This window comes from Phlebotomus papatasi, chromosome 1 (genome assembly GCF_024763615.1).
Source record: "Phlebotomus papatasi isolate M1 chromosome 1, Ppap_2.1, whole genome shotgun sequence".
Taxonomy (NCBI): Eukaryota; Metazoa; Arthropoda; class Insecta; order Diptera; family Psychodidae; genus Phlebotomus; species Phlebotomus papatasi.
In genome coordinates, this window is record NC_077222.1 from 5,033,822 (window position 1) to 5,055,959 (window position 22,138).

General features: G+C 37.2%; 1 protein-coding gene across 1 annotated transcript in view; it reads left to right on the forward strand.

Moving 5' to 3' along the window:
- Window positions 1-22,138, forward strand: part of LOC129798496 (serine/threonine-protein kinase Warts) — a 40,926-nt gene that overhangs the window by 12,649 nt on the left and 6,139 nt on the right. The window contains exons 2-4 of the mRNA XM_055841671.1: window positions 6,855-7,433; window positions 10,233-10,364; window positions 18,829-20,254. Coding sequence (XP_055697646.1) covers window positions 7,314-7,433; window positions 10,233-10,364; window positions 18,829-20,254 — 1,678 coding nt within the window. The 5' untranslated portion in view covers window positions 6,855-7,313. The remainder of the gene's footprint in view (window positions 1-6,854; window positions 7,434-10,232; window positions 10,365-18,828; window positions 20,255-22,138) is intronic.

A 22,138-nucleotide genomic window follows, 5' to 3' on the forward strand; every position in this document is an offset into this window, starting at 1 on the left:
ACTTTTGAGCTATTTTTGTCCCTAGGGGGAAGTGGGACACCTTTGAAATTGGGATTTTTTCCTATGTTTAAATGGAACTGAGCCATATCATAATGTAATTTAGCTTCTCAATCTGTTTGTGCACCTAAATTATATCACGATAAGGCTCAATTTTATTTAAGAATAGGTGAAAAATCCCAATTTCAAAGGTGCCCCACATTCAAAGGTGCCCCACTTCCCCCTATCGTTTATAGAGGTACAAAATACACCATATCAGATTCTATTGGTTTTTTCAAGGTTTCAAATTCGGGATTTGGTTATCGGGATTATGGTTTTCCGGATTTTGGTTTTCGGGATTTTGACCGGGACCCATCAATAATACCTCTTGCCATTGAATCTCTAGTTCAGTAGAGGAAAATGGGGCACCTTTGAATTAGAGTACTTTTGAAATTGAATATTTTTCTTCTGTTTTTGAAAAGAATCGAAGTCTATAATGTAAATTAGCTTCAACATTGATTTGTCTAGCTAAATTATATTATGATAAAATCCAGTTCTCTTTAAAAATACTTGAAAAAAAGTCTTATTTCAAAGGTGTCCCAATTCAAAAGTGCTCTACTTCTCTCTATCTTGAGTTTGAGTAAGCTAATTGATCGTTATTAAATAGACTTTTCATAGAATTTAGGGGAAAACCTTATTTCCGATATTATCAATTTAGAATAGTAAACAATGAATTGATATAAATAGTTATAGACAACTAAATAGCTAATTTGTATTGTCCTTGTTAAAATCCTAACTCGGAAAGTTAGTCTTGCGTAAGATTTTTAAATTTTTAGATCCTTTTATTTTTGGATTTTTGGTTGACATTTGGGTTCTAGTTTTTCTGTATTTTACAAATCTTTGGACTACACCTTGTATTAAATTCTTAAAGTGTAAAAGGGTAGTTTTAAACAGTGTCATAGGGGTAGTTTCTTTTTAAAAATATTTTGTTTTTAACTTCTTGTATAATATTATATTATGAATTGTAAAGTGAGATAGTAAGTATTCAAGTAAATTTTAATTAAAAACAATTTTTTTAGTAAAAAAAATAATAAAAAATTATCTAGTTCGAAAAAATTCAATAGATGATCTTTTTTTGCATGTCTAATTGACGTGTGCGAATGAATAAGATAGATAAGCGATATGTTTGTGTGGGAATGAAATGGTGAGAGGATTAAAGAAACATTAAAATATTTTGTGTGATCAAAGGAAAAGCGTGTAAGAAAGAGTGAAAGAGAAAGATATGGGGAATTGGGGAGATGGTTTTGAGGTAAGGTGAAGATCTTTAATGTAAAAAAGTCTCGTGCGCACATTTTGTCTCACTTTCTCATTGGAATCTCTTTTGGTATTTCACCTCTCACGCATTTGGCATTCCAAATGGAATTTTGAAAATTTCACCAACTATCTCTCTTACACCTTTACGATCATCTACATTCCTATTTGATCCAAATGTGTCTTTCTCTCTCTCACTCCCCCTCACACTTTTATACACAAACACATTGACATATGCATGGACAATAATATTAAAAAAAATACCACAAATACATTGTTGAAGAAACACACGCAAATAAATATAATATAAATTCCATCGCTTTAAGGTCTTTCCTTCATATTTTTTTTCGTTTTATTTGCAACACTATCCATCTCATTCTGTCAAATTCTTTTAATTCTCGTTTTTTTTTCTATCTCATCTTTTCCTTCAACACTATTTCTTGTGACTCCTTTTGAGATTTATTGAAATATTTTCGGTGTGAATATACATTTTTTTTCTAATCTAGTCGTGACTCACACTCAAAGGAAAAGCCGAAAAATAAACATACACACATGTAAGGTGTGAGAGAGATGGCAAACTTCTCAATAATCAATATTTTAAAATGGAAAATTGCTACAGAAACTGGATTTTCTTTCTCATGCAAACACTTTTCACTATGCATGCCCTCTAAAATAGTGCTTTTCTCTCTCTCTCTCACTCTGTGAAAAATTTTCTCCCTCGCGTGCTGACATATGGCAAACACATGGTCTCGATGGTGTTCAAATATTTGATGGAATTTCATGCTGCACACACACGAAAAAAAAACAACAAAGACTCGCATTTTCAATTGAGGAAAATCTACTCTAAATGATTAGCGAGAAATGCGTAGAGTCGGGAGAGAGAGAGTGATTCAGTGTGTGGAATTTCACGGTGATCTCCCAGCTTATAGAGAAAATGCACGGAAAAGTGCTATTTGGATTATTTAATACAAAAATTGTAATAAAATAATAATAAAAAAATACATTTTTGCCCAATAGAGCACATCAATCGAAAACTGGCAATAAAATAAGCAAAATAAGACTACTTTTTCAAAAGCATGCGTTTCATGTTTTCAGAAAACTTGAGAGATTTCAAATAAACGCATTATTTTAGGGAATTTACCGTTCAAGAACTTAGTTGAAAATCACTTTCCTCTATCTCAAAGGGAAATGTATTTTAACTGCTCGAATTTCACAGAGAGAGCAGTATTTAGACATATACAGTAGGTGCCAAAAGTTTGTTGCCTCATGTACGGAAAAGTACTCTCCCTTCGAACGTTCATGCCTTCGAATAATATCAATTTCTTTTGTTTGTCGTAAGAGATTTACACTAAATTATCACGGAATTATCAAAAATTGATGATAAGCCAACTAATTCTAATAGAAATGTCCAAGTCTCTTAGGAAAACTAAAAGAAAATTCACATCATTCAAAGGCGTGAATGTTCGAAGGGAGAGTACTTTCCCCTATGTTCGGGAGACCAGGTGGAAAAAAGCAATAGAAAAAAATACTTTTTAATTTTTTTTTTGCAAATTACTAGCCTGTAATCTGCAGATCCTACTTGTGTATTTCAATATAAATAATTCATTTTACTTTATATAAAAAAAATTGTTTTCCTAAAGTTGTTCATTTTTCATGTGTCAAAAGTTTGTTGCCTCATATGAAAAGTTACTCAAAATGGTCCAATATGTGCAAAAAGCATCATGTCATCCAGTTATATTTTGAATTTAAATCATTTGAGAGACAAATGGTAGAATTTTGTTTGTTTTGAATTTGTGAATTTGTTTTGAAATACATAGATAAGGGCTACGCATTACAGACTACTGATTTGCAAAAAGAAAAATTTTGAAAAGTAATTTTTTCTATTGTTCGTTTCACCTGAGGGCAAATTTTTGAAACTCTTACTCGCACCCATTAGCTTTTTAGTGGCCGAGAGAAGTCGACTCGCATACCCCGCAGATTCTTGAGTACGTGTAACGATTACTTTATGTTATAAAGAATTCGTTACAGAAGGATTTGAATCTGCGGAGTGAGTGAGTGAGTGGATTTCTCTCGGCCACTAAAGAGCTGACGGGTGCGAGGACGAGTGATAAAAATTGGCCCTCTGGTTTCCCGAACATACATGAGGCAACAAACTTTTGACACCGACTGTATATATGCCCTCGATCCAGGGGGTTGTATTTTGGTAGAATTTTGGAAATCTGAAGTTTCGAGTCTTTTGGCGTCACACTGTTCATCTGTCCATCCAGCTGTTGCCACCTTTAGGGACCAAACGGTTAGAGATAGCGACATGGGACCTTCCGGACCCCCTATAAGTCAACCCAAGAATCGGTAACATGCCCTTCCCCATCTCCCACCCTACCCCTCAAAAACCTTGTTTTTCGGATTGCTCGAAAACCCGTGGTGTGATTTTTTTTATTTTTGGATATATTTAGATTATAAAGAGATTATTCTGGCAAACATTTCGTCCTTTTACGAAAATACCGTAGAGCCATACCTGATAACTGTTTTTCAATGTCAAAGGTTAAAAACGCTCAAGAAAGCGTATTTCTCTTCCGGATGGTATCATGTTTGGACTCGTTTGTAAAGGTCTTGGAATTTCCGATAAAATTGAACTGGTTCCAATCAGTTTTGAACCGGTTTATTACAGTTATTAATAATTTTTATTCGATATTAGTCTTAAGGTGTATTTTGGGAAATGTTTTGAGTGATTTATATATCGGTTCAAATCGGTTGTTAACTGTTAATGAACCGGTTATTAGCCGTAAAGTAATTTTCGTCAACAAATATTAATTCTTTTTCTCTTAAAACAATTTGGGAGGGCTTTTGAGTTATTTATGAATCGGTTTACATCATAGGACAACCGGTAAACAGTAAAGATGGGAATGTATTTTCGAGGTATAGTTATAGTTTTGTATAAGTTTACAAAACTCAAGCACCATGGGACGTTCATCACATGAAACTCCCATACTCTGAAGATATCAGATGATCTTCTGTCCTCCTGAGTAACTTAATAATGAACGATCTTGTATAGTTCGAAGTTACAAAAATTAGATTTACGTGAAATATCTGCTAGCTTCTATATAAAGGCCGTACATTTTTGCAAAGTTCACTTGTGTAGCTAATATTTTAAATTCTCTTTTGATTATTTTGATGTTTTTTATATTTATTTACAAACTTTTATTTATTTTATTTCCAATATATATTTTTGTTTATAGTTTTTGTTGCATATCTTTTACTTATTTTTGTTTCAACATCCATTGCCTTCGCTTTCATTTCTGAAGATCTGAACAGGATTTATAGTACATAGTAATATTACTCATTTTTTTATTCGCTATTGTAAACAATATAAAAGGGACAGATAATCCTAACCGGCTTATGTAGGTGAGATTCTTAACGTGAGCTAACTCGGAGTGCATGCAAATTCGATTTGGAGCTGAAGTTGGGAGACGCCATTCAGTTATCTTGAATCAAATTCGTGAAATTATACAAATTTTGTATTTAAACCAAAATATCAAGGATTTGGATGAACTGACAGAAAAGTGTTATATGGGTGAAATGTAGACCAGAATGTTCTCTATAATTTTGCCGTAGAACTTGAACTCATCGATTACTCAGAAGCCAAGATAAGCGAGGTTTTTTGTTTCTTAACTCGTTTTTTCGACCAGATCGCCCCAAGTGTTCATTTGGTGAACTTCAACTATATCAAAGAATTGTTGTATTTTGCGGGACTTTCCATTTAAAACCATATTTTAAGTGTCTTGGTGGAGTAGATGCAGTCAAATTGGCATCTGAGTGATTTCAAAGCGTTATTATTGGAAAAATCAATTTTTTCACACTTAAACGGCAAAATCGGAGTGATAGCGTAGTCTGAGTGGAAAATGATGTATGGACGAAATGTAGAGACAAATGTGCTCTACAATTATGTTGAAGTAATCATCAAAATCGGTTCAGCGACAGTCGAGATAATTGAGGTTATGTGATATTGAAATTGGTTTTTTGACTGTGGCGCCCCTGGAGTTGGTCCCACGAAGTTCAAATATTCTAGAAAGTTGTAGCATTTGGTGAGATCTTTCGTTTAAGCCCTCATTCATCAAAATCGGTCACATAGAACCGGAGAAATGATTTTTTGAATTTCGTGAACTTTGACCCCTCATATCTCCGGTTCTATTGAAACCACAGCGCACATACGCACCATTTTGGAAACGTCCTAGACTGGACTACAACATACTAAAATTTCATTAACTTGCACAATGCCGTTTTTGAGAAAAGTGACTTTGAATTTCGATGAATTTTGACGCTATTACAGCGCCACCTGTGGTGACTTTTTGAACTTCCATCTGAAAGTGCTCATTAAGACGAAACCAAAAAGGTAAAATTTAGGTCGCTATGTTAATTAGAACCGGAGATAGAGGCCGGTCAATGTTCGAACTTTGACCCCTTATAGCTCGGGTCAGGGGTTATGGATCGACTTAAGGTTTTTTTTGTTTGATAGGTATAATCAACGGCTACAACATACTAAAATTTCAGCCCGATGCACAATGGAATTTTTGAGTTATTTAACTTATAAGATTTAAAAATTTTCTTTTTAATAATAGCGCCCCTAGCGGTGGTTTTATGAACTTGTGATGTTAGAAGGGGAAGTGGCATTTCACGAGAGCTTTCCAAAAAGCCCTCACTTTTTAAAATCTGACAATTAGAACCGAAGTTATGGCCATTTTAAGAAATTTTTTTTGGACCCTTATAGCTCGGGTCAGGGGGGTCGGGGGACCTTGAGTTTGGTATTGATGGAAAGCTCTAAGGCCCAGCTATAACATACTAAAATTTGAGCCCGCTCGATGCCATAGGGGCGGAGCTATTGAGAAAACAAAAAAAGGGGGGTCTTCAAAATGGCGGAAGGAGGGGAGGGGGGTGGGGGGTCAATGCACCAAGTTGCAATTTTCACCCGATATATAACCTTTACCGAAAACCGCAAGTCGATATCTTTTTTAGTTTAGGAGCTATTAAGCTCCAAAGAGCGGCCGGCCGGCCGGCCGGGAACGTAAATTAGCCACATATATATTCGTGATCAGGAAGTGCTGAAACACGTTTTGGCCAAGTTTGAGGTCGATCGGACGACATGAAATTTTGTTAGGATTATAGTAGGTGAGATTGTTAAGAATCTCACCTAATATATAATAAGATGGGAAAGTAGCGACTTTTTATCGGAAAATTGTCAGAAAAATTAGTTTTAGGAATTCTCTAAAAACAGAAGCATACGAGGCATATTTTGAAATTTAAGAATGTAGGAAAATAAATTGGTTTATTGGTTGTTAAGACATAGAAGACGATGAAAATATACAAGAAGAGTGCGAGAAGTAATAAATATTAAAAAATAGGGTGGATGCAAAGAAAAAAAAAGAGAAGGAAGACAGGTGCAGGAATTCCATTACAAAACAATTTTACTAATGTCTCTCCTAGTATATTATTTTTTTTCTCCTTCTTCTCTGAAATTTTGTATATCTGTTTTTCTCTATATCTCATTTTCTCCCTCTTTTTCTTTCTTGCAGTTCCCATTGAGACAACGAAGAAGACGATCAACTTGGCCTCCGGGTGATTACTGAAGGATTCTCCTCTGTCTCTCTCAAAAGACGAAGGAAAAAAAAAGTGGCTCATTTGGAATTTGAGCAATTTGCATCGCGAGGGAAGATTTTAATGTGGAATTTTTTGATAAGGAAACGGTGCAGAAAATATTTGAGATATTTGTGTGTGTTTAATACTTTCTCAATTAATTTAATTAAACCAGTGATTAGTGGACATTTTTGTTGTTAGTATAAGAAGGTTCGAAAAGGAAGTTATTTTAAACAATTATATTTCTCAAAGTGCCTTTGGAATTAATACAACATTTTTTTTTTGTACAATAATATTAATTGGTAAAAGTGTTGGGTGAAAAGGGGAAAAAATTGAAAGAAAAGTCCCAAGTAGGATATCTTTTTTGTGATATGATATGACAAACTACAACAATAGGAATGAATTCATCCGGCGGAAAGACACCGTCATCGGCGCGATTGTCGGAATATGCGACAAATGCACTGGAGCAAATAAGGAAAGATCTATGCAAATTTGTGCATATCACCAATGGATCGCAGGTAAGAACATTGAAGAACTTAAAAAAAATATATAATCTTTTTCAGTTAAATCTATAGATACCTATTTAAGATTTTCGAAAAGCTCTTGTAATTTGACTAACTTTTAATAGATAAATTCGCTTAGAGTCAATCCTAATTCTTTTTCAAAATCAAAAGAAATAGCAATGCATCCAAATTTTGGGGAATTTTTGCATTCACGAGATAGAGCTCCTCGTGAAATATCTTTTTCCAAGATCTTTCAATGTACACCGGTTTATTACCGATTAAATTGATTCAGAAAGCATAAAACTATTCTGAAATAGTACAAAATTGGTTAAGAAATGTGCTCGAAGGAAAATGAATATTCAAGAAAAAAGTCAATTACGGTTACTATTTGGTTACTATCAGTATTTGGAACAGATACAATCGGGTAAGAAGTTTCAAGACCTTTCCAAAAAACTCAAATTTAAATAAATCAGTTGAAAAATGAGACCTCCAGAGTGTATGAATTTCGCAATTTAATAATTCAAAATGGCGTATTTTGCAGTCATAGACGAAATGTTTGCTTGGGGCTGGGCTACCTTCAGATCATATGCGAAATTAATTAAAAAAGATCGGGCCAATGTTGAGCAAAGACAAAAAGCATGGTTTTGGAGAGGATGGAGAAGAGTAGGGGAAGAGAAAAAACTTCTAGAGATGTTTTTTTTATTAGGGTACACAGTAGATCGGAAGTTGATATCTCTTATCGTTTAAGCTCCAGAGCGGTGATAAGTTGAAAAAAAAGCGAATTGTACCTACTGCTCTCTCGTTGAGTTCGAGCAGTAAAGTTTGTAAAAATCTGAAGAACGTATTTCTTAACCGATTAAGAAAAGCTTAGAAAGATTGAAAAGGGCTTTAAATCTCTGTATAGATAAAGTCTGAATCGGTTCTAAATAGTTATAGAACGATAATAAGTTGCCAATTTTTGGCAAATTTTAGAATCCTTAATGGATTATAAAATTCAAAATTTTAAATTCTAAATGGAAAGGACAAATAACTTTTCCCTCTTTACACTTAGAAGACAAGTCAAGAAAAATCAAGAAGATAAGACTTCTTAAATAAATTGAATTGAATTATAAAGCTTGCGATCGTAAAAAGCATGGGTACTTTCTCCTAAACTTAATATTTTCAAGTGTTTTTGAATTTGATATTATTTGGAAAAAAAAGTAAGATATCGAAAATAATCTAACCCGAAACAAGAAATGCCGTAGATGACGTCCCGAAACCGTTTTAAAAATTGAGCTGTGCGTGATTTTTAGCGCATTTACCGTTTTGTGATGGAGCTGTGCGTGATTTTAAGCGCATTCACCGTTTTATGATTGAACTGTGCGTGTTTTCAGCGCAATCCTAACCGTTTTATACTTCATCTGTGCGTATTTTGACCAGAATTTTAACGAAATTAATTTAATTTTAATGACATAACATTCTGAATTTGAAGAAAAATATGAGTATTGGTCGATTTATATAGCCAGATATTAGTGGACTATACAATAGCTAGTCTACTTTCATATATTTATCAGTGAATCAAATTTTTAATTAAATAAAACTCAGTTTTTCTAATAATTTTGAAGATATTTTTAGACAAGAGTAAATTTGAGATTATTTTTATGAGAAAATGTTTCAAGAATATATTTAACGAATTATACTCCTGAACAAGTCTAAGAATTCATAATACAAAATAATATTGTCGCTTTATTAAATTTCAGAAAATATAGTTTTGGTAGAAGTCTTATCGTGGTTAAAAAGGAATTCGAAAAATTATCTTGCTATCTTTATCCCGAGAATAAGCGTATTTTCGCGCCAGAAAAAATTTAGGGAAATGACGTTATGCACCTAGAGGTGATTGCGTTTGATTAAGTCTAAAAAGTCTAAAATTTATAAAAAGGACTTTTTGGTTTTTACCCGGAGTTCTTCAGGAAATTGTCAGAATATTCAAAAATTTTACCTCAAAGAAATTTAAGTTTTTTTTTAATAAACATATTGTTCTTCAATTTTGCGCTTCACAAAACAGTATATTCTAATGTGTAATTCAACAATGGTTTCACAAAATGATATCCAATATTAGGCAAACATGCATAATTGTATGAGCATAATAGCATAATCCCGTAAGGTGCGTAATTCTTGGATCTAGTATAAATATTATTTGTCTTTGTCTTATTAAGGGGATATGAGAAAAATATGAAGTGTTCGAAGCTAGAGTATGTGCGAAGTATGAAAGACTTCCCTTAATGTGAAATCAATTTTGAGAGCATGACATGGAAACTCCAAGTTCCAGCATTTTGCAAAGTCTGGGACTCATTGCCACCCTTTTTTTTGCTTATATACTTATTTCATGTACCAACTTCTCTTGGTCGTACTTGTGAATTTATGAAAGAGAAATATAATCTGGAGTTACAGAAAAGTATAATCTCCAAGATCAGAATCATTAGTGTAAGAGAGAAAGAGAGAAATTTAAATAATTGCACATTTCTTGCTACTGTAAAAGGTGTTTTTGCCATAAGAAAGATGATAGAGAAGAGATGAGAGGAGGATAAAAAAAAACGAACAGAGATTCTTTCCACAGATTAAAAGCCATTATATCCCTCAAGTCTCATTTCAAAGTATCAATAAGACGAAGATAAAATGTAATCAATTGACATTGAGAGATCATATATGAAGATCGCGATCTGTTTTTTTGTTGTCGTTGTTATTTTGTGCCTGTTACTGTGGAAAAATATTGATGATTATGTTCTTGGATCTTTTATGGATAGCTTTCATTTTTGCTCTCTTTGGTCGCTCTAGATGACAACAGATGGATCAGCTACACCGCAATTGGGCCAACAGGTGGCAAATCATCAAAATTTGGCCGAACGAGAAAGAGACATTCTCATGTGTCAACAATTGACTAATTTAATTAATGCCGGCTACAGTGAGGTGAGTGTACTTTGCGCAATTTATGCAGATTTTTTGGGGAATTACAAACTTTTTCCACATGCCTTTTCTTTTGACATTTGCAACAAAAGTTTCAAGTGATTTCTGTCAATATTATACAAAAACCCCAATTAAAAAAAAAGAAAGAAAGAATTTTTGTTGAGTATTTACGTCCGATTAAAAAAGTTAACTCGAAGACCTCTTGCTGACTGGCTTCTGGAGTCTTACTCTCTTTGATACTTTAGATTGTTTGTTGGTATGGAATGTGAAATGGCGCCATGGACTATCAACTTTTCTACCTTGACAACTACCTATAATATTTACAGATATAATAATATGCTTTACATGCGACACTGCTCACCATCGGATGTGTGATCAGGAGGATAGGTTTTAATAGAAGAAGAAGAAGAAGAAAAAATAAAAGGGAAGGTATTTTAATATCCAAGTCAACGGTGAGATGACAAGAGAATAAAAAATAAAAGACACAGGCTTTAAATAAATAATTTTCTTCAATACGATCATGCGAAACCTTCAAGAGTGAGATAAATGCGTGCTTTTTCACAGTTCAGGTGGAATATGCACGGATATTAGGTGAAATTCTCAATATTCTCAACTCTTGCGATCGTGAAGAAATTCCATTTCCTCCGATTGGGCTTAAAATTTACCAAAGGGATTCTCGCAAATCCTTTACGAGCCAAAATTAGTGAATCTAGAACTCGACAAAAAGGATTTTATAAAGTGATTCGTGCTACCGAGACAGATGTCTAAAAATACCCTAAAGCCAATGTCCGCGGCAACTCCACTGGATTTCCAGCAGTCTTTTCTACCATGTCCGCGGATTTTACCGCTAAAAAGCCCAGTGGGCTTCCGAAGAGGAATTTTACTCTAAATTTCTGTATAGGACCGTCTAATAAGAAATGTCCTCGAGTTTCCATGGACTTTTCCGACGAATGTTTTCACGTCTTTTCCTGTGGATTATTAGCGGTATAATCGACAGTCAGTCCCTTTAAAAATTCGGAAAATGCTATTTATTTCCACGAAATTCTCTGCGGAATTTTCCATGCAACAGCCTTAATGGCTTCCATGGTTTAATATTGCGGAATTCCATAACTTTTCCAGTGGATTTTTTTCATATTTTTCTTCAAAATAATTCCTAAAATTGATTAAAAATGGCGTGGAATTTTCATAGAAAATTTCTACAAAGAAAAAAATAACCAGAAATAAATGGAGCAAAAGTGTCAATTAGCATCTTGGAACTTGGAGAGTATTCATCTATCAAACAAACATTCAGTTGTTCTACTTTTGAGTTGAAAGTATAGCTACCATATCGTATACTTGAGTATGTCTAGCTTGCAAGAATTATAGCGTTAGGGTGAAAAACAAGTGCGGAATTTTAGCGTTTACTTCCATGGATTCTTAGTGGGAAATGGAGAGTAAGTTATAGGGTAAGTGTGCCAAATTTCAGCATAGTTGCATGCAAGCATCAAAGTCTCAAGTTTGAAATGTAATATTTTAAATACAAATTGATTTTTTTAAATTCTTTCTTCTGAAAGAGTGTTGCTTGGAACCTTGTAAAGAGCCTACCGTCTTTATTTACTCTAAAATCATCCTCAAGTTCCTTGCCATTCATCAAGTTCCTTGCCCTTCGAGAATTCTTTTAATGTCTTTTTCACGTCATTTCGTTTGTCGAAGCTACATTTTTTGTTATTCTTTTGCATTGTATAATCTCTAGAGTATGTAAAGTCTAAAAGTTCATGGAAATTCGAGGAACAAAAAAGGTGGCCGAAATTGCAAGCTGGCCGGAATTTGGCACACTTACCCTACTCAGAATATTCAAAGGAAATTTTGAATCAATTTCCAGGGAATGCTCTTAGATATGTTGCAAGAAAATACCTCAGATTTTTTTTAAGGAAATCCACGCGAAAAAAACATAACTTCGCAAAATTCCAAGCGGAATATTAGCATTTATTTCCAAGGAAACTCACGAGGAAAAATAGACGATAAATTCCATGGATTTTTCTGTTGCTGTGAAACTTCGCGGCCTATCGGCTACAGGGTATCTGTAACAAGAGTAGATTGCCGAGTTTAAACATTACACCCGTATCTATATAAAAATTCAAGTATTGCTCACGTGAATTATATGCTAAAAGCGAAAAATTGTATTTTTCTTAAGAATTCCAGAGCAAGAGCTAGATGGAAGATTTCACAGAATATGGGATACTATTAACAGAATATTGCATAAATTTTGAAACTACAAGGTGTTGGGATTGAAGGGGGGCTAGAATTAAACGTACCAAATCAAAATGTTAATAAAAATCTTCAATTAGTCTACGTAAATTTTAATAAACCTCACTTCTAATAGATTTATCATTATAAGTATAAAAATCTTTATGAATGAAAACTCACACTTGATACCATTTTAAGGTTGTTTTCTGACATGTCAGATTGATTTATCTCTTTTTCTCCAATGATTGATACGCATCCGTCATATTTTCTTTTCTAATTTTAACTTTAAGGACAATTACAATTAAAGACTTAATAAGTACTTGTTCAGAACTTATTTTATGCACTTGGGCAAAACATAGGCAATGCCTTTCCACTCTTTTCTGCTAGATGTCACTCATTTCGTCCAAAAAATTCCTTTATTATGGACTTTTTAAGCACTTATTAAGGACGTAATTTATGCACTTGCTCAGAGCTCTTAATTAAGAATACAGGCAATGCTCTTATTATAGCATTGCACTAGTAACAGATTCCCCTGATTCCCTTGTGTTAACTGGAAGTTGCATATGTGTTGCTCACAAGAATTATAACCTTAAGATGAAAAATCATCTTATCCTGTCAAATGAAACATAATATCACTGAAATATGTAATATCTCGTCTTCTAATGCATCAATTTCGATTAGCTTTTTGTATAATAATAATAATAATAATAATAATAATAATGTTGGCACAACATTCCATGAAGGAACAAGGCCTTCCCGCAAGGGGATTTCTAGACACGCATTATTATTTTTTCTTGTACGGGATGAGGTTGTCAATCACATGCCCGTGGAATCAAGTGCAGTGAAGCTCACTGGATGCAATCCGAACACCTTCTACGCCAGAAAAAAATCATGGTGACCTAAGGGGGATTCGAACCCGGGACACTTGGATCATAGAGCAAGTGCTGTACCACTTGACCCATTGAGTGCTTTTTGTATAATAGGGAAGTATAATTAGGCCTTCATTTTGTGCTCTAAGAAAACTTTTAATTAGCTTGTAAATTATACTTCATATCGCTGAAAAGGATTGAAGAGATGGTACGAAACTTCCATCATACGAAATACGAAGTACAAAACCTTTCTCCATAAAAATTTGACTTGTCATAAGTCAATCTTTCTTATAATTCCTCCGCTTTGTGATGCATCGCGAGACGAAAAGAAGAAGTGATCGTCATTGAAAGGACAAGAGAGAAATTTTGCAATGGTATTTTTTCTTTCTTTTTTGGTGAGCGAAAGAAAAATACAGAAGAAAAGAAGCTCACAAAATGCGAAAAGACAATAAACAAATGAGCCAAGACGGTCAATCCCTTGTTCTGTGGTCCACCACAAGATCAACTTCGTCCTTCACATAAGTAAAGGCCTCTCTTTCAAAGTGTGTCTCCCGTGTGATCTTGCAATTCTTCACGCGAAAACAGAAAATAAAGAAGAAAACAAAAAAAAAGTTACAGAAAAATGTGCGCGCAATTCCATAATGGTAAGGGGCCGGGTGAGGATTGGGATGAGGAAGGGTGGAGGTAGAGCCAGAGCGTAAGAATTTATAAAATAATGCAACAAAAATAGTTTGTGGTGGAAGAAGGGAAGGAATAAAAGAGAGTGAGAGAGAAAAAGACAAGATAAAAAAGAACCAAGGTGAAATAGTGAAATAAAAGGCAAAAGAGATGAGAAAACACAAGGAGAGGAGAAAAAGGCACACATTGAGCCACATTATAAAATGCTGAATGAAAGGAGGAAGGGGCGAGGAAAGGTGCGAGGATGGAGAGAATTTCTTCAATGTGTCGGGCAAGAGAGAACCGAGAGAAGTTCTTGCTGGGACGACGATCCCAAATGGATATGAAACTCTTAGGAGGATTGTGAGGAATTCTCTCTTGGTTGAGAAAACTGGTTGGATCCCGCGCGAGTAACGATGGCACAGAGAACCATGTTCAAGAAGGGTAAAAAAAAAGAATTTAAAAAAAAAGTAGATGAAAAAAGAGCGCGCGCAAAAGATTCTTGTAAGAGAGACCTCAGTTTGTTGTCTGTGTTGTATAGGGTAAGTGTGCCAAATTCCGGCCAGCTTGCAATTTCGGCCACCTTTTTTGTTCCTCGAATTTCCATGAACTTTTAGATTTTACGTACTCTAGAGATTATACAATGCAAAAGAATAACAAAAAATGTAGCTTCGACAAACGAAATGACGTGAAAAAGACATTGAAAGAATTCCCGAAGGGCAAGGAACTATGTGAATGAAGGTGGCCGAAATAGGGCACCAAAGCTATGTCTATATTTTTATTCATTTTAAAATGTATTAAGAATGATTTTAGAGTAAATCAAGACGGTAAACTCTTTACAAGGTTCCAAGCAACACTCTTTCAGAAGAAAGAATAAAAAACATCAATTTGAATTTAAAATATTACATTTCAAACTTGAGACTTCGACGCTTGCATGCAACTGTGCCGAAATTGGACACACTTACCCTACTTCTTTTTTTTATTGCTTTGGGTGTGAGATTGCACTAAAAGGCATCTCAAAGGCAATTATACTGGAGCGTCTCTCTGGGGAGATACTTCATCCTTCTCCAGAGAGTAAGAGAGAGTTCCATGCAGAATCTTCGTGAGGGGGAGGGAAATCATGAGAAGGTGGAAAAAAAATACGTCTTAATAGCGCGCAAATAGAGAAAACATGATGAAGATCACAAGAGAAACGCCTGAGGGGAATTGAAGGGAAGTTGTGAAGAATTTCAAGAATTCACATTCTTCACACTACATTCGTCCAGGGAAGAAATATCACAAAAGTGTTGTGGGTTTGTGCAGAAAATCCTTGGGAGCTTAGGCGTTGATCACAGTAATCAAGTCTTCGTCCTTCAAAGGGTATGAAAAGAGTAGATTGTGCATATTTACAATTATTTCCAGAACCTTTAACTTTGACACAACTCAGATTGCACATTAAGTACTTATTAAGTACTTAAATAAGTACTTAACTCAATGACTTAGTTTTAAGGAGTTGTAGAACATCCAACTATTAACTTAAAAAATATATGAAAATGAGACTAACGTCAGCGTTTTCTGGAGAACAGCGAAAATAATATGGCATGACTCAGCCTTAACCCTAGAACCAAGGAATACTAAGTACTTAATTAAGTCCTTTCAACTAATCACTTTTTAAGGCGTTACCTTCCCCATTCAAATATTTTCCATTTATCCTCTGGATGCGTCCATACATTCAGAGGGCGATTCAAGATCGCGATATGGCTTACAGGGAGTGGAGGAGCTCCGGTCAGCCTTCTCACTGGTCAGATTTTAAAGTTCTTCGTAACAAAGTGAATACTTTCATTCGTGATGCGAAGACTAATTACTATCACTGTCAGATGAACCCATCTCAGGAACCTGCGGTGTTATGGCGTAACTTGGGCCGTTTTGGTCTAAAAAGGACTCCACATTCAGCTGATGCTGATCGAAATACGCTCAACTCACTTTTCTGTTCAACCACTCCGTGTCAAGATTGCCCGTCCTCTTTTTAAAAGTTACTCCTTCTGACTCCGCTTCTTTTTGAACCGATTCTAATCTTCTGCGGTTGGGGTTGATGGAATCTCTCTCGATTTCAACTATTTGCTTCTTCCAGTCATACTTCCATGTCTGACGGATCTTTTTAATTTTGCCATCACATCTTCTTCTTTCCCACTTTCCTGGAAGAGAGCTGTGGTGGTACCCATCCCTAAGGTGTCTGCGCCCACTACTGTTTGTGACTTTAGGCCAATTAGTATCCTGCCCGCGCTGTCGAAGCCTCCCGAGATTATCCTTTTGGATCAGATGACTGCACATCTGGAGCGTAATAACCTCCTGTGTGAATTTCAGTCTGGTTTTCGAAGAATCACAGTGCGAGTGACCTTCAATATTGAAGCCAATTTCTTACTTTCACATACAAATGCGTATGGGAATTTTTCTGCACTCGTGACCGTTACACGATATATGTCAAAATTAAGGTGAGCCTTGTGTACAAGACTCTGAGCCTTGTAAAGAGGAATAAATATACTATATGTCTGTCTAAATGCGGTCTTGTTCTGAGAAGTGTAAGCTGAGTTTCTGATCAATTTGTGAATTGGCTTCAAACAGCTCCATATAAAAAAAAAACACTTCGCCGGGGGTTAGTCTAGTCTCTTTGGACTTCTCTAAGGCTTTTGACAGTATTTCACATTCTCTGCTCTCTGTAATAAACTTCGGGGACTCTTCGGTTTCTCTACAGTATCCGTCCGTCTTATACAATCCTACCGTGCATCTCGATCTCGAATTGTAAGGTCTAATAATAATAATAATATAATAATGCTGGCACAACATTCGATGAAGGAACAAGGCCTTCCCCCAAGGGGATTTCTAGACATGCATTATTATTTTTTCTTGTACGGGATGAGGTTGTCAGTCCCATGCCCGTGGAATTAAGTGCAGTGAAGCTCACTGGATGCAATCCGAACACCTTTAACGCCAGAAAAATTCCTGGTGACCTAAAGGGGATTCGAACCCGGGACACTTGCATCATAGAGCGAGTGCTCTACCACTTGACCCATTGAGTGCCCAATTGTAAGGTCTGCAGGGGAATTTTGTAACGATATGAAAATGTCATATGACAAATTTTCGTTGCAAGGATCTCTATGAAGCTCTTAGCAAGTGGTATGAATCTGATTTTCAATTAATTTTCCGTATTTCCACGTAAAGTTCTCAAATATATCATATGACATTGTCACACTGTTACAGAATTCCCCTGCTTGATCAATCAATCTCATATGCCATTTATCTTACTCACGGAGTCCCCCAAGGAACCATTTTGGCATGTATCCTTTTCTCTCTTTTCATAAATGATCTTCCGGGGGTTCTCAGATATTGTGGGTACCATTTGTATGCAGACGATCTTCAGATTTATTGCTCTGGAGATCCGTTAAATTCATTTGACGCGTTCAATGCTGTGAATGGTGATTTGGAGAAGATCTCTCAGTGGGCCGACAACAATGGTCTGGTCCTGAATGCCAGAAAGTCGCAAGCACTACTAGTGCACTCGAGATGAAGAAACCCAATCTCCTTTCTACTTTTCTTTTCGGATGATGAAATTCCACTCTCTTCCCCAAGGTGAAAAATCTAGGTGTCATCTTTAATGATACACTTACTTTGTTGGATCACGTAGGTGATATTTGCCGTAAGGTTTTCCTTACGTTGCAAACTTTGCGACGATACCAAACTTTTACGCCCCGAGAAACCAGATTGCTTTTGGTTAGAGCACTTATTGTGCTATTTTTCACCAATGCGTGTGAGTTCTTCAGAATACATGCTGAGGTCCAAAGTCGTCTGAGACTTGTATTTAATTCATGTTTGCGCTATGTCTTCGAACTTTGCAAATATGATCACGTGTCCGGATATGTTGATTCCATTCTAGGTTTCCACTGCCCGGTTATCTAGGATTCTTTCAACTGGTAAGCCGCGGTACGTCGCAGAGCTTATGAATCATCTTCCAGGTCTTCGTATCTCCGTGTGCCTGGTTCACGAAGTCGTAGTTTGTACAACTCCATATATTTGTGGATAGTGTCATTCTTTGGAACGCTTCGCCAAGGGAGCGAAAGAGGGAGATTACCTTGAGTCATCTGGCTTTCATTAACAACTCGTCCTTACTTATTGTATAGGGCCAACATTTGTTCAGAGGACAGTTTGTCCTAAACATTACAAAATAAATTGAATTGAATTTTCACACTATTCACCATGAACTGTGATTCTTGCCACATACCAAAATACTCCTGGAAGCAGTATTTTAAAAACTCCTCTCCCTATTGGTATTCATGTCTTACTAACGCATATGCATAGCCCTCCTGAAGTATAGTGCTTAAGTGTAAAAATGACATTTAAGGCAATATTCTGCAACTTTCGACACAAAACGAATAGTTTTGACTATAGGAGGCCCAAGGGCGTATTGTGGTGTATTTAAAAGAGAAACGAGGTCATAAAATTGTAGTGATCGAAAAGGAAATCGAACCTGTGACCCCTGCATCATAGAGCAGGTACTCTACTACTTGAGTTCTACTTAAGTATTCCTCTTGCTATTCCTTCTTATTTTTGTTTCTTATGCTATCAAGAATGAACTTGGGACATTCAAGAGAAAACAGAGGAAAAACATGTCGTCGTCGAGGAAGGGTTCCTAAAATTGAAAAATGCGTATGACTGATTTGCATGCCTTTCTTTTTACCTAGGAACAAGCTCTGAATGCTCTGAAGCAGGCTTCTGGACGTCCAGATGGACTATTGTTTGCTGCCACGAAGCCAACATCGTCCCCGGAGTCCCCTATTAATGGCCACAGTGCACCAGCACCGTCCAAAGTACCAGCTCCATTGGCCACGAAGCTCATGCGAAAGCACAGCATCGAACGCGAACTTTCGCAGTCGCTTCAGTACAATCGCAATAGTCCTGCTTTGGATTCAGGAGCTGGAAGCTCCAGGTCAGACAGTCCTCACTCCCATCAGCAGATCATAACGGTGAGCAGCCGAGCGAGCACAGGACAATACTCCCCATCCCCATGTCCCTCGAGCTTCAGCGATGCTCCTCCTCTGCCACCACCCAGATGCTCCTCGACACCTCCAACTCCTCCTCCTGTTCCCGTCACCAACTTCCAGCAACTGTTCAAACGAATGTCCCCAGCGGCCAATCCAACACAGAGGACAGTTCCTCTGCCGAGTCAGAGTCCAGCCAGGGGGACATCGCCAGTTAGTGCAGTGGGGACGCATCCGAGGCAACCGATGATTGTACAGAATGGGCCACAGGCACAGCAGCAACTGTCGCAGCAGATGCAAGCGTTGAGTTTGTATCAGAGTGGAGGAAATTCAGGGGAACCACCACCGCCGTATCCGATTATCTCGGGTGGGGCTCCACCTCCTCCACCCAGCTATACAGCTTCGATTCAGAGTCGCCAGAGTCCTACACAGTCCAGCACAACGACGGACTACCGCAAGAGCCCAAGTTCTGGCATCTACTCAGCCACATCGGCGGGTTCTCCTAGTCCCATAACGGTTTCCCAGGCGGCAACACCTCCTCACCGGCCAGTTCCACTGCCGGCTTGGGGGGCGCGTCAGACAAAAACCCAACCGCCTATCATTATGCAATCGGTCAAGTCGACTCAGGTGCAGAAGCCTGTTCTGCAGACAGCCATTGCTCCTGCTGTTCCGGCCAGTCCCTGCATTGCAACGACCGTAGCACCTCCTTCGTATGCATCCAGTATTCATCAGAAATCTCAGGCTCCATCTCCTGTCACTGCTGCCTCTCCCAAACCACCAGTCTCGTCCCCATCCACACCTCCGGCTGTCAATGGCAACGTTACACCGCAGCCAACGGTACCAACGACGGAGCCACCTAGCTATGCTAGTACGATTCAGGCTTTCCTTACGGCCCAGCAGACACGGAATCTGCCTCCGCCACCACCCTACTCCACTGCCAACACCAACTCAAGAGCACAGAATGGAAATTCTCCAGCAGAGTCGCCCAGCGGTCTCAAGAATGGGAATCTCGCAACGACACCGCCTCTGCCACCCATGGCATCCTCCAGTGTGGCCAAAGTCAATGGAATCGACAAGAAAAGTGGATCAACGGCCTCCTCGACGCAGGGAAGGTCCAAATGCGGCACTGGTGAGTCTATTTTTCCATCTTAAATATTGATTTATTGATGAGTTAGCAAAGCTGCAAATCCCGGGATCCTAAAATCCTAGGATCCTAAAGATCTTTAGGCTCCGAAAATCCCGGAACCCGAAGATCCTGAAGATCTTACGGCTATGAAGATCCCGGAATTCCGCATGGTTCATCGGTGTTCCGATAACCGGGTTCCTAAAATCCTAGGATCAGGATCCTAAAGATCTTGAAGCCCCGAAAATCCCGGAACCCTAAGATCCTAAAGATCTCAAGGCTATGAAAATCCAGGGATTCCTCATGGTTCATCGGTATCCTGAAAACCGGGATCCTAAAATCCTCGGATCAGGATCCTAAAGATTTTGAAGCCCCGAAAAGCCCGGAACCCGAAGATTCTGAGGATCTTAGGGCTATGAAAATCCCGGAATTCCGCATGGTTCTTCGGTATACCGAAAACCGGGATCCATAAAGCCTAGGATCAGGATCCTAAAGATCTTGAGACCCTGAAAATCCCGGAACCCGGAGATCCTGAAGATCGTGAAGATCTTAAGGATATGAAAATCCCGGAATTTCGCATAGTTCAACGTTATCCCGAAAACCGGGATCCTAAAGATCTTGAGCCCCGAAAATCCCGGAATCCCGAAGATCCTAAACATCTTAGGGCCCTGAAAATCCCGGTATTCCGCATGGTTCTTGGTATCGGTGTCCCGAAAATCGGAATCCTAAAATCCGTGGATCCTAAAGATCTTGAAGCCCCGAAAATCCCGAAGATCCTGGAGATCTTAGTGATCTGAAAATCCCGGTATTCCGCATGGTTCTTGGTATCGGTGTTCCTAGAAACGGACCCCTAAAATTCTAGGATCCTGAAGATTTTGAGGCCCCGAAAATCCCAAAGATCCTGGAGACCTTACTGATCTGAAAATCCCGGAATTCCGCATGGTTCTTGGTATCGGTATCCCGAAAACCAGAAAAACCCTAGATTTTCAGGATCCTAAGATTCCGAAATTGGAGATTAGTGAAAATTAGTGAAATGTTTAAATCCCGGGATCCAGAGTTTTGCAAAATCCCGGATTTTTGGAAGCCATATATGACCCAAAATAATCGGTATCTGCAAAGAAGGGCTTATATAGCAAAATCTCTCTATCGAATCTCGAGACCGTCCAGCTGAATTCCTATTTTATTTTAAATTAAAAATTTTTTTTTTTAATAATTTTCTTTTGCAAATCTCACTGAAGTCCTTTAAATTAAAAAAAAATATGGAATTTTTGACAATATAACATAGTACTACGATTGCTTCCCATTTTTAGAGCGGTTATTGATGTCGTGTCCTGAAAACTCTGGATCAAATCTCAGTTCAGGCGAATTGTTCTTCGTTTTTTTTGCAATATTTTCATGATTTTCATGGCGTTTTTTATGAAGGTATTTATTTTAAATAAAAATTTCGAGAAAAAATTAACTAAACACAATTGGAAAAGCTAGTCACCAACGCTGAGACGGCGGTGGATGCATAGTATGAGTAGGAACATGTACTGTTGAATAAATACAATTTTTATTGTTAATCTCTATCGCTGCTGAGTTCGGGAATGCATTTTTGAAGAGGAAAAAAATGGAAATTAAGTGAGATTTGAAACCGAGTTTTTTCAGCGCTAAATTTTTTTAATTCCCCTCAACCATTTAAGGACGATTGGGTCACCGGTGATCCGAAAATGATTTTTTTCCTACGGCCTTCTAAAGTTGCGTTTTGCTCTAAAAGTCAGAAAAAGTGATTTTTTCTGACCCCCGATTTTTGACATTCTCGTCCTTAAATGGTTCTTCATAGTAATTTTTTGTGAAGTTATCCATTATAAATTTGACTTTTCGATGTTGCTACCGGTAAAATCTTGGTAA